Source organism: Passer domesticus, chromosome 7 (genome assembly GCF_036417665.1).
Source record: "Passer domesticus isolate bPasDom1 chromosome 7, bPasDom1.hap1, whole genome shotgun sequence".
NCBI lineage: Eukaryota > Metazoa > Chordata > Aves > Passeriformes > Passeridae > Passer > Passer domesticus.
In genome coordinates this window covers 54,207,644-54,223,564 of record NC_087480.1, presented here as the reverse complement: position 1 = coordinate 54,223,564, position 15,921 = coordinate 54,207,644, and the positions used below count along the sequence as shown (strand labels likewise).

Here is a 15,921-nt window from a genome sequence, read left to right as displayed (position 1 = left end):
GGCGGGGCGGGCGGCGGCCGCGGGGCCGGGCGAGCCGCCGCGGGGCCGGCCGGGGAGCAACAGCCGCGGCCCCGCGGAGCGCCTGTAGCCGCCGCCGGGCCGCAGGCTGGCGAGCCGGGGCGCGCTGGCGGCGGCGGCGGCCGAGGAGAAGGAGGAGGAGGCGGGCGGGAGCCAGCCGCCGGCCGCGCCGCCGCCCCACAAGAGGATGAAGAAGCGGAAGGAGCTGAACGCCCTCATCGGCCTGGCCGCCGACGGCCGCAGGAAGAAGCCCGCCAAGAAGGGCTCGGGCCACCGGCTGCTGCGCACCGAGCCGCCCGCCTCCGACTCCGAGTCCAGCTCCGAGGAGGACGAGTTCGCAGGGGCGCGGGGCCGCTGCGGAAAGTGAGTGCCGGGAATGCGGGCCCTGCTCGGGCGGTCCTGCCCCGGCCCGCGGGGGGCTGCGCTGCCTTCAGCCGGTCGGGTTCGCTGCCGGGGCTGAAAGGGGCTGGGGGCTGCCAGGGGACACGCGGAGCTGCATGAGCGTGTCCGACCCCGCAGGTCGATAAAAGTATCATCGGGTCGCAGTGTGGCTTGAATTGTAAAAGACCTTAAAGATCACCTACTTCCAACCCCCAGCCAGGGGCAGCTCGCACTAGACCCTCATCTGGCTTTTTATTATTTTTTTTCTGTTTTGTGCTCCACGCAGCACAAGTTTTTTGTGGAATGAACTTGGGGGCAGCTGCTGGAGATGCTGGGCGCAGCTGCCCGCGTGTGCGTGCTCAGCGTGGCACCGTCCTGCGAGCCGGCACAGCGCTGGGGCTCTCGGGGACCTGCTGTGCTTTTGCCAGTAAATAAGCTTTTCGGTTAAGTAACAGCATTAATAGTGGGCCTCTGTGCATACCTGAAGGTAGGCATGTCTCAGGGAAACCTGGGCTTTCACAATTCAGAACGCTCTAGAAGTACTTGTCTGTAACATTATGGTAATACCTTGTCTTGGAGCGTGTTTTTCAAGCTGTCGAGGAGATGTGCCTGACATAAGTTTATGTCAGCAGAGCAGGATATTTTAGTAAAGGAAACCTGACAGCTGCTTTTAAATACGTTAAGACATGCCTACTGAGGATAAACTGAATAGAGAGTAACAGCCCTAACCTGACTTTATAGCCTTATTTATTCCTGAAAATACTCTTTGTTAGCCCTTGTCAGCCAAAATGTGTGCTGTTACAATGCTGTCCCTTACTTTGCTAGAATAGCATTTAAAGTAACACTTTTCCAGGGGCTGCTGTGTATTCACAAGCTGTTACTTTGTTTTCTGCAGGGGAGACTACCTGCGATGCTGCAGGTTCTGTTACCCTTTGTGTGCGTTTGTCATTCTCGCTGCTTGTGTGGTCGCGTGTGTTGGCTTAGTCTGGATGCAGGTGGCTCTCAAGGAGGATTTGGATGCAATAAAGGAGAAGTTTCGAACTAGTAAGTATGAATGTAACTACTGTTTCACATTTTCTTTGGGCAGCATGAAGAGTTTTTGTTGCTTGCCTGCTCAGTCCAAGTCTGAAAATACTGAGCAGACAAATAACGTCTGAATTGAGGAGTGCTCTCAGCCAAGAACACAGAGACTTGGTGAATCTAAGGTGAATGCTAGATATTCTTGCCTGCTCTGTATCTTCTGAGGAGCGGAGACAGTGGACTGGGTGGGCCTGTAGTTGCTTGTATATACATTTCTAAAATTCCTGACTTTGGTCTTCAGAGTGCTCTCTTCCAAAGAAAGACCCTGTTAAAAAGTTCTGATCAGACCTGTCAAAGCAGTCTAGATAATTCTGAAAAAAAAAAAATAATTATGGTCTTGTCTTGAACTCTTTTAAAACCTCTGATACTTGCTATTGCAATTTGAATGTTGCCTGAATGTTGTACTATATTTTCTCTCTGTATCCTCTGAATGTTTATTTTCCTTGCACTGACCTGTTCTTGTTCAAATTTTACGTTGGGCTACGTGTGGTTTGGAGTTAATATGTTTAATACTTGGAAGTGTGGAGTCAAGATGAAGTGTTTTACTTGTAAAGCTCAGATTTTGTCCGTCCATGTCAAGATTCCCGTGCCAAGATTTTCAGTATAATAACTTCTGTAGGCTGAGGTAGAACAAATGGTGATATGTGCATGTAAGGTATGCTCTTGGCTCTCTGTACCTCACCTCTGGGCACAAGATCTGTTCTGGTGCCTTATGTTAGTAGTGTTTGAAATCCTGTGTAGATTGAAAAAGGTAAGCAAAGGTGTTGTCTTGGTTGTGACAAAGGAGGCATTGAGGAAGTGCACGTAGGAATTCTTGGTGTTGGTGTTGAGGTGTTCCTGTTCAGGCATGTGAGGTGGGAGTTGTCTGCCAAGGTGGAGCAGGCTGGCTGGGTGTGAGAGAATTGCTGATAGGTGTGCTTTTGTGTTAACTGATAGTGAACTCTAGAAGTTAGCTGTAGTTGCTGTCCACCAGTTCTGGAGGATACCTTCAGTTCCAGGTGCTGTTTTGTGGCAGGGAGTGTTCCCAGCAGTGGCTGTTTCTGTGTTCTGGGTCAGGAACTGCTCCTCTTCGTGTACTCCTCCCCTTTAAGGGTGTGCTGATGGCAAAAGTTTTGCAAGAGGACAGCATTTGTTGGCTTTGGTGTAGTTAAGTTTCATCATTCCTGTTCAACACAGAGCTCTTTGTTAAAGCAGCTGTTCTCCCTGCTTGGCAATTACAGATGGCCCTGTTTTCCTCTTAATAGATCTGATAGAAAAGCTGTGCTTTAAATGCATTGCCTGGTGATAAATGTGTCAGATTTCCTTACCATCATAATACCATGCCTAGGAGTTGGATGGGAGCCTCATAATGAGGCACAGCATTTAAATACCACAACAAAAAAGCAGGCAGCAAGAACAGCCTGGTTTTCAAAGGTAACATTTTGCCTTGGTGAAATGTGTGGGTGAACAGAGAAACAAAGGCAGGTGACCTATCTGTCATACAGCAAGTTTGGAAAAGAAATCTTTCTCTGAATCTTCATCCAGACTTTTTTCCTCATAAGAGCAGGTGTTTGTGACAGTATTTGGTATGTTCTGCCATGCTTTGCACAAAGTGAGCATGGGATGAGTGCTTTTTATGAACAAGACGTCTTTGCATCAAGTATCTTTGGAATAGGAGGAAGTCATGTAGTGTTCCCTTCATTGTCAGCAATGATGGTAAGAGCACGGGGCATTTAACCTTCCTAGTGCTCCAAAAAACTCTTCAAGTGGAGTCCCACTGTTCACAGTGAGTGACAAAATGGAAAATAATTTGTCTACAAAAGCCTGTGAAAATGTGAGATCTAGTGTGAGCTGCTTGTATCAAATGCAGAAATTAGTTCTCAGTCTGTTTTGGCTAAAGTACACCTTTCAACATCTTACCTGCCCAGAAGCATTTGGACCTTGGGTGATCCAGTGCAGATTTCTTTGCACCTAGGAAGTATTTTTAGAACTTGCTTAAAGAGAAGTGAGGTGGGTTTCTGAATATGCACAGCTTTCCAGTTTTATGTGTTTGGGCTTCTCCTTTTGACTGGATGGGTCACACGTGGAAGTTTGTTCTGGGATGTGCCAGCTCCACATCACACAGGCCCCACTGCTCTTGGCAGTCTGCTCTGAACGAGGGCTCATTGTTGTGGAGCCTTCCAGTGCTGCCTTACAGGGTAGCTGATTTTGGAGAACTCTGTCATCTTCATCTCAAAACCTTTGCTTATTTGTTTCTCAGACCTAGGGACTTAGGATTGCCTCACAGCACAGCTAAACAGCTTAGTCACTGCAGATCTGGAAGAGCTGCATTTCTGAGGCTCACTAGAATTGCTTTGAGCTGCATGTTTCCCCCTTCCTGTAGTATTTATTACAGTAATAACTGACTTAATTTCCAAGCACCTTGTTTATTGATTTGTTTACCAACAGGCATTAGTGCATAAGCTTATACATTATGTTTTTTCAGTTGTCTTTCTGTCACACGGAGCAACTAATTACATTAATCTCCTTGGAATTCACTTCATTGTCAGCAGCCCCTCTGCAGGCTTGAAAAGGGCACTGAGGTTCCTTTCACCTGCCTCCTTTGCCCTGGGACTGTTGGCAGCTCTTTATTCACAGGCCCATTACTATTTCATGTTCCCCTGTGGAGGTAATGCAAAATAACTGCACTAAATAAAGACCTGCTGAGGTTTGCCAGAATGACAGGACTATGCAAAGTGTTAAATTTAGTACAGTCTCTCTGGGTTCTCTCTGCAGATATTGGTACTCTTAAAACAAAAAAGAGCTGTCATTCTGAGCAAACACTGAATCCAGACTGGCGATAAATCTGTATGTAGAAACTGTTATTGCCTTCTTTTACTGTTGTAGATGTTGCTGTTTGTAATTTGTTTTATGCCTTTTAGCGTTGTTTACCTGGATTTTTGTTTTGATTTGCTTTTAATTATTTTTTCATTTTTTTAGTGGAATCTAATCAAAAGACATCATTCCAAGAAATTCCCAAACTGAATGAAGATTTGGTGCAGAACCAAAAGCAGCTGGAACAAATTGAGACTGGAGAACTGGGGCTGAGTAAAATTTGGATAAATATCACGGAGATCAATAAACAGGTGAGAGGGAATCAGTCCTTGGTTTTGAAAAATAATAAAATATCCATTCAGTTCTTTTTAATGGAAATTAATCTTATCTGAGGACTTCTGTGGCCATATAAATAGCTTGTATTTTTAAAGTTCAAATAGAGTATAAACCTCATTATAAACAAGCAAAAAACAGCTTGAGCATCCAGCTGGGCTGGAAACTGATCATAAGAGGAGAAATTGCATAACTGGAGGCAGTTCAGGCAGAATTTAAAAGAACCCGAGAACTGTGCAATTCTTAATTTTCCTGCCAAATAGTTGTGATGTTTATGATGAGAGATATGACATTTCAAATTTCTGAGAATGTTTTTTAAGTGTGGAAAAGAGTTACCTGACTCAGAGCAAGCTCCTGTTGCTACAAACTAAGGTCTGGTTCCTGTGAATATAAAACCTGCTAGCAGACACTCAGCCTCTGAGCTGGTGTAAATCTTGGCTCTGTTGATGGGGCTAGAGCTAAGCCACTTAGCAGAGAGCTCTTTGCTCAGCTGCTCTGTTAACTCACACTGCAAATGAAACATCCAGCAAGGCTTTTACTGAGATTTCTGCCCTGGAGGCTAAAAGGTCAGAGCTGCTCAGTGAATGGTATTAGGAGGTATGTATGAGGAACTCTTCTTGACCCAGGTGCTCTGGTTTAATTTGTTAGAGTACTGAGGTGCCTGCTTAGATTGATTTTTCTTCAGTCCCTTGTGGTGGTTAAGTGCTTACTGGGGCACATCTGAAAATTTGATTTGCTTTCTTTAGCATCTCACTGTTTTAGCTATTTTAGTTATTCAGGCTCTTCCTGAGACTTAAAATGCTCTTATCTGCACCTGGCTGTTAAAGATACTTGCACGTGGTTCTTGCACGCCCTCAGGTTACTTCAGGGTCTGGTTACACTCTGAGCCAAATCTTCAGGGGATCAAAATTTTCTTGCTGTTGTTTTTATCTGTGAATTGTTGGGATGTGCTGCTGGGAATAATCTCAGCTGGTGTTCACAGCTGTGAGCTAGCGAGTCTGCATGCCAGCTGGTTTACATTGACCTGATGTAAAATGAGGATCTTTTCCTCAACTTGCAAAACAACTTTGTTTTTTAACCAGAAGAAAGTGAATTTTAGTCTCTGTTCCATGGATGTAGCAGAGGGTTTGGATGATAGGTGCAACTTTGCCCATCACTCAGCTGGAGAGGTTGCATGGCTTTGCTGGGTTTTGCCAGACAAGTTTTGTTGCTAAATACAAAAGTGGGTGATGGTTTCCTCCACATGAAGACTTCTTGCATATTTTTTTAAGTCTTTCTTGGGCAACAGCCTCTCTCTGTAAGAGAATGAATGTAAAACTGTCAGAGGGTACCTTACTGAAAAGGAGGGTTTTCTGTGGCCTTCATTTGGTTTTAAAAAATAGTTAAATTAAAAATATTCTTGAAAAAAAGCAAGTTTTTATGTAGCCTAGGCAGGATTTCTAAGCTAGAGACAGGGGTGGTTTTTGTGTGTACATGTATAATTTTGTATTGCCTTATGTTTTAATGTTACACATTAAGCCATCAGTATTGGAGGAGATCAGAATCAGGATTGTGTTGCCTAATTCTCAGTACTCCTTTTTGGTTTTAGATATCACTATTGACCTCAACAGTAAATCATCTCAAAAACAACATAAAATCTGCTGCTGACCTGATTTCTCTTCCTCTCACAGTAGAGAAACTTCAGAAGGTAAGTACTGTCAATGTGGCTAGCACTAAATGTGTTCTGTGTGTGAAGCTGCAGCTGGGCTCTTGGGCACAGCACTGACAGCAGCAGCTACCTGAGCTGCAAGGAATATTTGCTTCTCTTGTCTTTGAAATTTGACTTCATAAATTGTATGGTCCTATGATAATGTGTGGTAGGTAAAAAAATTAAAGGCTTTGTTTATCCCTTTTGGAGATGCATTTGTTTGTATTGTGCTGTCCATGTGTACCTTGGAGCTGATCTCTCTGCTTGCTTTCTTTCAAGTTGCTAATCTTAATATCATGTAAGACACTTGGATAAAGTTTCATAACTGCATGCAAATAGGTGGCCTGTTTAGCTTTTTTAATTGGAAAATGAAATGTATTGTTTTCTGTTAATATGATATCTTACTGTGTGCCTTACTGAGCATTCTTTACCAAAGAACTGTCCTGTTTGTTTAGGTTAAAATAATGGCTTTGTGAAACATGCCTGGTTATTCCATGGCAGTTCTGTTTATTTAGCAATACACATTTGTGTTGGGCTAACACCTAATGTTAGTCCAGTCTTTGTGGCATTATGGGTTGCCACACCTCATTTCCTATCCCTATAAAATTAATGTATAATTAACAAGATAATGATACGCAAAGCAGTGAGTGTGGTGTGGCTGATGGGGCTGCCAGGATTTCTTTCTCTGGGAGGAGTACAAAGCTGTTTCCTAAGCTCCTTACTTGCTGCTACAAGCAGGCTGGATTTTCACTGTGTCCTGGTCAGAAGCAAGTCTGAAGGGCTGTTGTTATCAGGTGGGGGGTCAGGCTGTTCTCTCAAGTGACAAGTGATAAGACAAGAGGAAATAGCCTAAACCTGTGCCAGTGGAGGTTTAGATTGGATTACAGGAAATTTTTTTCACTGAATGGTGTGTCAAGCAGTGGAGCAGGCTGCTCAGGGAGCTACTGCAGTTGCCATCCCTGAAGGTATTTAAAGGATGTGGAGAGGAGCTTGGGGACATGGATTAGTGGTGGACTTGGCATTGCTGAGTTAACAGCTGGACTCAGCCTTAGAGGTCCTTGCCAGCCTAAGTGATCCTATGACAAGATTGCCTTTCTTATGTGGGATTTGGTTTTCTTGAGCCTTTTTTCCTTGTAGGTACTATTACTAGAAGTAAGGATGCCTGCTGGTGTTAAAATCCTGAAGGATTACTGAGGGAATTCCTCTTGTGCAGTGGCTTTTGTTCCTGGTGCTGAAGGTGTCCTGAGATCCTCCAGGGCACAGGTTGCATTTGGTGTAGTTTGCAGTTTTGAGGGAAAAAAAAACCTTGAAATTCTTCAAACTCATGTGTCTTGAAATTTTGTGGCAATCTGCCTGCAGTTTCACTAACAAAACATTGTTTTTAGCTGATTGGTACTTTGGGACAGTGTAGTTTGGGGAAGGCTGAGATTTCTGTCATCTCTTTTATTGCAGACTGTAGCCAACATAGGTAGCACCCTTACCAGTGTGGCTCATGATGTTGAAAATATACAGACAGCTATTGAGGAATACAAGAAATCCATAGAAATACTCCAGAATGATGTGGTAAGAAAAATGCACTGTCTTAACACTGCCTGATATGAAGCAAGTTAAAGAAATGCTTGAAGTTTGGGGATGTCAGAATACTGATACAGTTTGTTGGTTGAATTGAGAGCCTATATAAAGATGAAATTACTGACTGTCTTCAGCAGAAACTACTCACTGTATTTATCCTGACCTCTCACTTGGGATTAACAAACTCAACCAATAGTTACAGTTTTTCAGCTAAATTGCAATACAAGGATTCTTGCAGATAAAATCTAAATTAGACATATAATAAAGCTTGATTCAGTCAGTGGGTGCTCTAAAAACATTGCAGATATGGCAGTGGTATGGTAGCAGTGAAATGTGTATCATAATACTTCATTAAATGGAGAAGAGTTAATTAGGAGGGTTTAATGAAAATAAATTTGGACCTTATGTGTTTGAAAGAGAAAACTATTAGCCTAGTTTAGATACTGCGTGCACAGCAGACCTGAGTGACTGTACTTGTAACAAAACATCCTTAGCTACAGTCTGCCAGTTATTAAACACTTATTCACAGGGATTTTGTAACACAATTTTCTACTTCTTTCCTTAGAAGGAATTAAAACAGCTGCCTTCACTTCCCTCCACTGTTGTGCCAAGGACTGAGGGAAATCAGACAGAATACTGCAAAAAGGTATTTTTCTCCCTTGCATAAGGAATTTTGGTACAAGTGTCATGGATATGTAACTTACCCGTGTGTTTTGCAGTACTGTAGTATGCAAAAAACATGTTTGTTTATCAGGAAAATGTAGGTAGCATGCTTTAAAGCAAATAATAAGATAATTTTGCTCTAGTTTGTTCCTGTGTACGTGCAAACAGGAAATTGCCCTGGTCTGAGAGAGGGGTTGTTTTGTGTTCTGGCTGAGTGAGTAGAAAACCAGTGAAACCAATATCTGACAAATTATAGGTGTGCTTTGCTAAAGTAAATGGAAGTAAGTTAAAGGTTTTTAGTGGAGTGGATTTTATGGCAGGTACTTGCTAATCTGAGCAAACTTGGGAGTGGCATGTACTGAGTCACTCTCACTGTAATGAGGTGTGGAAAACAGTAATTCAACAACCAAAAAAAAAAAAGTTTAATGTGTAGGTGTTTAGCTGAATGGGTTGAACAGAATGACTGCACTTAGTTACATTTAATACAGTCAATATCTTCCTCAAAAATGAATCCTGTAAATATGTCCAGTACATGCTTTCTTGGGAAAAATCATTGTTGTGCTTACAAAGCTTGACCTGGAAAATGAGATGAGTAGGCTTTCTGTGTTCACTGCACAGCTGAAGTGATTATATTAGCAACAAAGAGGTTAGCCCTGGGGAAGACTCTCAGTTTCAAACTTTTAGAAAGTTAGAATAACTTTCTGGAAGCTCCCAGTTGGATGTTTTCAGTGGTGTCAGTGGAGAGCCAGCCCGAAGTCTGCCCAGTTAAACTGGGTCAGTTGTGTTGTTAATAGCAGGAGTTGCTGCAGAGGTTGGGTAAACTGACACGTGCTCTGTTTATATTTCAGGAAAGCCAGGCACTGCATGCAGCTTTGGAGCAGCTAAATAATACTGTGGTGGTGTACCAAAAGCTGAATGACATCAAGCTTCTAAATGTGGATTCAGCCATTGGCAACCTCAGCCGGAAAGTGACGCTGTTGGAGAACTCTCCCCTGGTTGTGAAAAATCCAGACAAAAGAGAGAACTCATCCACCATTCTGGTGAGAGTTTGATGGCTCAGGGTATCTCCTCAGGCTTCTACTTCCCTTATACTGCAGATACAGCTTTTCAGAGCTAACTCAAGAAAATGTCAGAGTGAAACTTGAGATACTTGGGAGTTCATTTATAAAAGGCTTCAGTTTGTTCCTCATCAGATAACCAGCATTAAGAGTGTCTCAGAAGCAGTATTTAATTTCTTTCCTGCAGTATCTACAGGAAAGTGTCCAAAACACTGTGACATTTAAGAGCTGGGTGGTTGTTTTATGAGGCAGGATTCACAAACTGAGCTATGTTTTAGGAATCACTCTGGCACAGATCTCTTAAGACCCACCGAGGTGCTAAGTGGGACTCTGCATTTGTTCAACAGTGGTTAAATTCTAAAAAAAAAAAACCTTCTAAATAAGTTCATCAGTTCTTCCAGTGTTTTCTGTTTGCCACGGGGGGTAAGTCTGTGAGAACATGTTCCGTATGTTTAACAATAAAGGCACATGCTGACGTTGCTGTGGTAAATTAAATAGTCCATTTTTATGACTTCATGTTTATTCTATAATGTTTCTGCCGTGGTTTATCTCTGTTTAATGTCTGCCAAATTTGAAGGAAAGAAACTGTTGTAGACAATAAAAAGCACATGAATAAACTCTGCTCTGTTTTTTTTCTCTAGGGGAATAATGCAACTACCTCTCCAAAAATGGAAAATGAAGATCAACTAGATGGTGAAACTCAGTCAAATAAAGAACTGAAGGTAAAGTCAGGAAATACAAATTACACTGATTATTAGAGCATGTAATTGTTTTTCTAAAGATGTTTTAAATGGACCTGAATTGAGCAAAGGTCTGCAAAGAGGCACTGATGGAGTGAGGGACTTGCTGAAAGCCTCTCTCAGTAAAGGTCCATCACTGGCTGGAGTGAGTGTAACTGAATGGCCAAATGGGGCTGGGGACAGGAGGGGATGCTGCTGAGTTCAGTTTCCATCTGCTGCAAGAAGGTGGGTGAGTGAACAGACTGCACTATCAGTTCTGGGCTTATACTGATGTGAACTCAACCTGTCCTTGGGAGTGTACCAATGAATAGAGTAAGGGAGCTGCAGATTAAAAAATCTGGGTGTTTTACTTCAGCAGAGATGCAGTGGCTCCTGCACAAAGTTATTCACTACTGCAGACAAACCTTTGAAGCAATGAAGCAGTTTAGTTAATGTATAAGGGTTCACTCCCAGTGTGCTTGACTGTTTTATATTGTAGCTTTCCAGTGTCTTGCTCTTTTCTGTAGGAAATACAGAAAGTAAACATCAGATTCTTTTGAAATGAGTGTATGCAAAATAATTGCCTGTTTTTCAGGTTGAGGTACTGATTCTGTTGTTTTCCTGCAGACCATGTGAATTTATTAATTGTATCTTCCTGTAGATTGTTTATTGTTTTAAAATCTTGTTTATAATTTTAAACTTGTTCAGCCTGGATACTCCAAACTCAGTCAGAAGTGCTGACAGATTTTTAATTACTACCTTTTCTGGCCTTCTACATCTTCTGAAGGGGTGCATGTTAAGATTTTTTTTTTTTTTTTACATATGCAGGAAGCAGGAACTAGAGATCCTCAGGTATCAAAACTAAAAGAGACTCTTCAGTTGATCAGTGCTATCAAGTCAGAAAATGACAGACCTATTGAGGCATCAAAGAATGGTAAGAATGTCCTGTAACAGTAATCCATGAACCTGGAGATTCCCTGTGTAATTCAAAGAGTAACTAATTAAGGTGGATAATTAGACTGTTCCTTAAGATTTTGATGAAGGCTTTTTTCGCTAAAGTGGTAGGAAATGAATGTTGCTAAAACAGAAAACTGTGTATGATTCCAAAAGTTTGAAGGTGACTTAAAATGTGTATGGAAGGATTCACATGGATCAGTAGCTGGTATTTGAAGGCAGGCAGTGATTAACTGTAGAACTTTATACCCAGTAACATCTGGTTTTGCTTTTTCAAAATGTAAGTGTAACAGAGAGGAAAGGTTTCTGCCTCTGCTGACTTCAGTTCTGCACTTCTGCTGAACATCAGATTTTTAAATACTTCATGACAATAGAACTGTGCTGCTTGTTCATTCCAAGCAGGTGCTTGGAAACTCATACCTTGTTGTTGGGGAATATTGGTGTTGATAAGGTGGAAGCAGCCCAGGTGAGCAGATGTAATTTGCTTAATGAAGCTTCTTCACCACCCTCAGGGAGGGGAAACACTCCCAAGTCATTTTTTGTATGGGAGTTTATAAATACACACCTCCTAGTACAGAATGGAAGATTAAAGCTGTATGACTGTTCCAAAACTGTTCTTTCTATTAGAGTAAAAAGAGGCAACACTGCTACAGTTGGAAATATTGCAGCTACAGTATTGCTACATTCTGAAATATTCTTATCCCATAGAGCTACTGTGATTAAAAAAAAAATCAATCAGTTTTATTGGATTTTTGTTTGGTTTTGATAGCTGTAGTTCTGTGGAATCAGTGAGACTAATATAAATTGTTTTGTAACAGTTGAAAGTAGTCAGAGTACTACAGCGAAGCCCACAGACCTTTCAAGGGTGGCTTCAAGGTCAGCTGGTGACAACACAGAGAGAAATGGGCAGCTGAGCCATCTGTCCTTACCAGGAATTTCCAGCATTGAAGGTATGTCCTCTTTAGGCTGACCTTTTCTTCTGAGTATTTCATGTAAATGTTTAGGAGAGGATAAGGATAAACATTCTGGGAGGTGTAAGGTCAATTTTAAAAGCTTGAGGACAAAAGTTTTTTGGTTTTTTTTTTTAAACCAATTAAGAAAAAAACTGAAAGAAAAGCATGTCAAAGAAAAGAAAGTGATATTTAAGTGGGAGTGTGCATTATTAGTGAATTATAATTGTTTTGAGTACCAAAGTATTGCATTGAGTGCCCCAGAGACTGGGAGAAAAGTCAAGGGCAGAATTAACATGCTGAAGGAAAAAGAAGTAGCTATGAGTGTGCATGTTCTGGGGCTTTTTTCTGTTCTGTATTCTTTTTTTTTTTCCAAGAGAACACTGCCTGGTCAGATGAATGGTTTCTGGATCTTGCTGTTCAGTCTCTTCAGCTCCTGAAAGGGCAACTCTTTGCATCAGGAAGTGAATAGACACTTTCCCCTTTATATCATCTGTCCTGTTGGTATAGCAACAGTCATTCAGAGCTTGCTTTTGTGGGGGATAACTGCATCTGTATGCAGTTAGTGGTTGTAAAATGGGCTGTTAGCTGTAGCCAGAAATAGGGATTACTTTCTTCAGATTTAGTGTAATTTAATCCAGAAATGTTCGTGCTTTTTTCTCCTAAACTGTTACCAGCAGCTTATGACAACATAGGAGGCAAACTCCTCACTCAGGGATGCTGTATGTAATTACTGGGTGCCAAGAGGCAGTGCTGTAAAACTGGGAAAGCAGCTTCTGGGATATTCCTGGGTGCTTAGAGGAGCTGTTTCTCAGTCCTTGTTCTCTTTGCAGATCTTCAGAAACTGTTTGAAAAAGCACCTGTGGATGCTGATGGAAAACTCTCTTACAAAGACCTTCAAAAGCTGTTTGGCTCCACAGCCCAAGAATCACAGAGCTTTAAGGAGTTTGACACAGATGGAGATGAGAAATACACACTAAAAGAACTGAGATTAGCATTAGGTGTATAGGGTATATGTTTAGAAATGTGATATTGGTGGATGTTACTGTAGCTAAAGGAAGCTACAGGACATGAAAAACTATGGCTGCACTTTCCCAGTGTTTTACTGATCTTTGGAGCTAAATTACTGTACACATTGCCACCTCTTTTTTTTCAGTTGCATTTATTGAAAAGAAATTTACAAATTTATATGTCAGTAGGACATAATATTGGGACTTTAAAATCCAGAAAATTCCCAAACTTGGAAACATTTTCCTCTCTATTTCCTTTTCAAGGGAGTTATTGCTTATAATTTAAAATGTGTACATACTAAAATAAAACTATGGTTTTATATTTCACTGAAATTTGCCTTAAATTAGAGAGCTGCACTTTATGTAGAGCAGAAGGAAAATCTGTCTTGTGAAGATGGGCTGCTTCTGCTTGTAAATATTTGAGATAGAGTAAATTATGCATATTTAAGGACAAGTTGTGTCAGGGGCTGTGTTGGTAGTAAGCTGTTTATAATGAGAGACTGAGCCTGGAATGAGGTTCAAGAGATTCAGCTAAATTTCTGATTTTTACTAACTATATCCGTGAATAAATTTGGCCTCAATCAGAGGAGAGCAGGAGGGGTAAGTCATGCCCATCTATAGCAGGATGTATTTTTGAAGGGAAGAGTTGAAAGTGTTTTTATATCATGAGCCTCCAGGAGCAATTAACTTGCCGAGTGCTTCGAGTTTTCACTTCAGCGTTGTTTAGGCTTTGCTGTGTTGCATTCAGATTATATTTTGTGAGATGAGCCTGTCTATTTATTTTTTTAAATGAACATATTTAATAGCTTTAATAGATGCTTAAGAGGTAAAAGCCTAGAGTGCAGCCTGCTGAGCAGCACCTGAGCAGTTCATATCTCAGCAGTGCTCTGGTACACTCCAGGAGTGTGAGCAGGTGGGAGGGCCCAGAGAACATTTGTGAGCTCTTTCCTGGCTATTGTGATCCCTTCTTGGTACCTTTATTTTTTGTCTCCTTGCCAACAGAAAGATGTCAAAAGCTGTGTAGGCATGTGCAATCCCATCATCATTCTGTACTGACACATGGTTTGTGAGTGAGGTTTCCTTACTAGAGGAACTTAAAGATCTGTACATAGCAGTGGATCTAAACGCAGAACATAGAAAAAATATTTTTGCAGAGGGGTTTCTCTCTTACAGGCCAGATCAGGGCCAAGTTGGGTGATTTTGCTCACAAATATCACTGATCTTGTTAAGAGTTTTTTGCATGATTAGTGAGTTGGAATTGCCCACCTCGCTGAAACATCAGCTTATGAGGAAGTCATTTCATAATTGTTGACTTTTATATAACTTTAGACTGGATGTTTTATCAATAATTGTATTTTGGAAGTATGAATCAGCAAAGGAATGTACAAATTGGAGCCCTGTTACCCATTTCCTAGGCTTCTTTCACTGTTGCTCTTCTATCCTGTTTGGGTAATGCAGATGCCACCCAGTACCAAAATGCTTTTGATGTGACATTTGAAAACGCCGTATTTAAAAACAAAACAAAACCAACCAACCTTGGTTTCAGAGAGGACAAGAAGCCAACACTTGCTTCTTTCCACTTCCCATACCCTTTTATACATTACTGTATAAATCCTTAACCAAATAAAGAAAAAAAAGCAATAAAATGTAACCATTCTGATATTTTATTTGTACATACTGTATCATAGCCATATGCCAGAGTTTGCAAAATATTTTTGGAAGTTTATTTGTATGAAATTTAACTTTACCTTGAAATTTAAAAGATTATAGTACCGCCTTGTGAATCTTTTAGTCTTTTGTTTTGTTGCAGTCTGCTTTATTTTTAGAAGGCTTTTCAGTGGTGAAAATGGCAGCTAGACCTGATGTTGCTGTTCACTGCCTGTGCCCAGGGAGCTCAGCTGGTCACTGCTGGGACACAGCTGCCCAGGGCTGCTGCTTAACTTGCATGTCGAGGGCACAGTCGATGGCTAATTGCTGTGGTCACTTGTAGGATGGGCTTGTGCTGTCAATTAGACAAAATCCGAGCATCCCTAAGTACAGTGGTCCGTTCTGTGCTGCAGCCTGGGCGCACCGGTCCCATCCCAGTGCGGTTTCTGCTACGCCACTGCTCTCCATCCCGCACGCTTCCCAAAGCCCTGGTGCCAGCTGTGGGCAAGGTTCTTTCCCGTGTTTACTCACAGTGCAATGAAAAGTCGTGAGTGCAGTAAATAAACACTCCTTTGTTTACTAAACGAGTGCTTAGTAAGGAAACACGCATCCCCTCCCTGCCCTAACTCGTGCAGCTGCTGGTGGGGTACCAGAGGGGCGGCTGGATGCTCTGGGCAAAAAATGCGATATCTGAGTGAAATCAAAAGCAATGACGCTGTGAGAGCGAACTGTAACAGGAAAAGAGCTCTGCCCTGCCAGACTGCTGTTGTGCCGCGATTCCTGGGTTCGCTTTCGGGCTGTACCTGTGGGTTTGGGTGACCACTGTGCCCCTTCCCCTGCGGTTACCGACCTGCGCCGGGAGCGGGGCCGCGCCCACCGCGCTTGTTCGCTCCGCATGTAACGCGGCTTTGCTCTCAATAAAAGCTCCTTTCCAGCGTGCGGCTCCGGCCGGTTCCTGACAGGGGAGGTGGGACGGAGAGGAGGACGGAGCGGGCTGAGGGGAGAGCGGAGCGGGCTGAGGAGAGCGGAGCGGAGCGGAGCGGAGGGCGGCGGGCA

The 15,921-nt window shown here is 42.3% G+C and overlaps 1 protein-coding gene across 1 annotated transcript; it reads left to right on the top strand.

Moving 5' to 3' along the window:
* Window positions 1-22: 22 nt before the first annotated feature.
* Window positions 23-15,804, top strand: EFCAB14 (EF-hand calcium binding domain 14). Its single transcript, XM_064428785.1, has 11 exons — window positions 23-381; window positions 1,295-1,443; window positions 4,438-4,583; window positions 6,194-6,292; window positions 7,745-7,855; window positions 8,430-8,510; window positions 9,376-9,567; window positions 10,227-10,307; window positions 11,133-11,238; window positions 12,077-12,208; window positions 13,042-15,804. Exons 1-11 carry the CDS (start codon window positions 206-208, stop codon window positions 13,215-13,217), a joined length of 1,449 nt encoding a protein of 482 aa, XP_064284855.1. The 5' UTR covers window positions 23-205; the 3' UTR covers window positions 13,218-15,804.
* The last annotated feature ends 117 nt before the right edge of the window (window positions 15,805-15,921 follow it).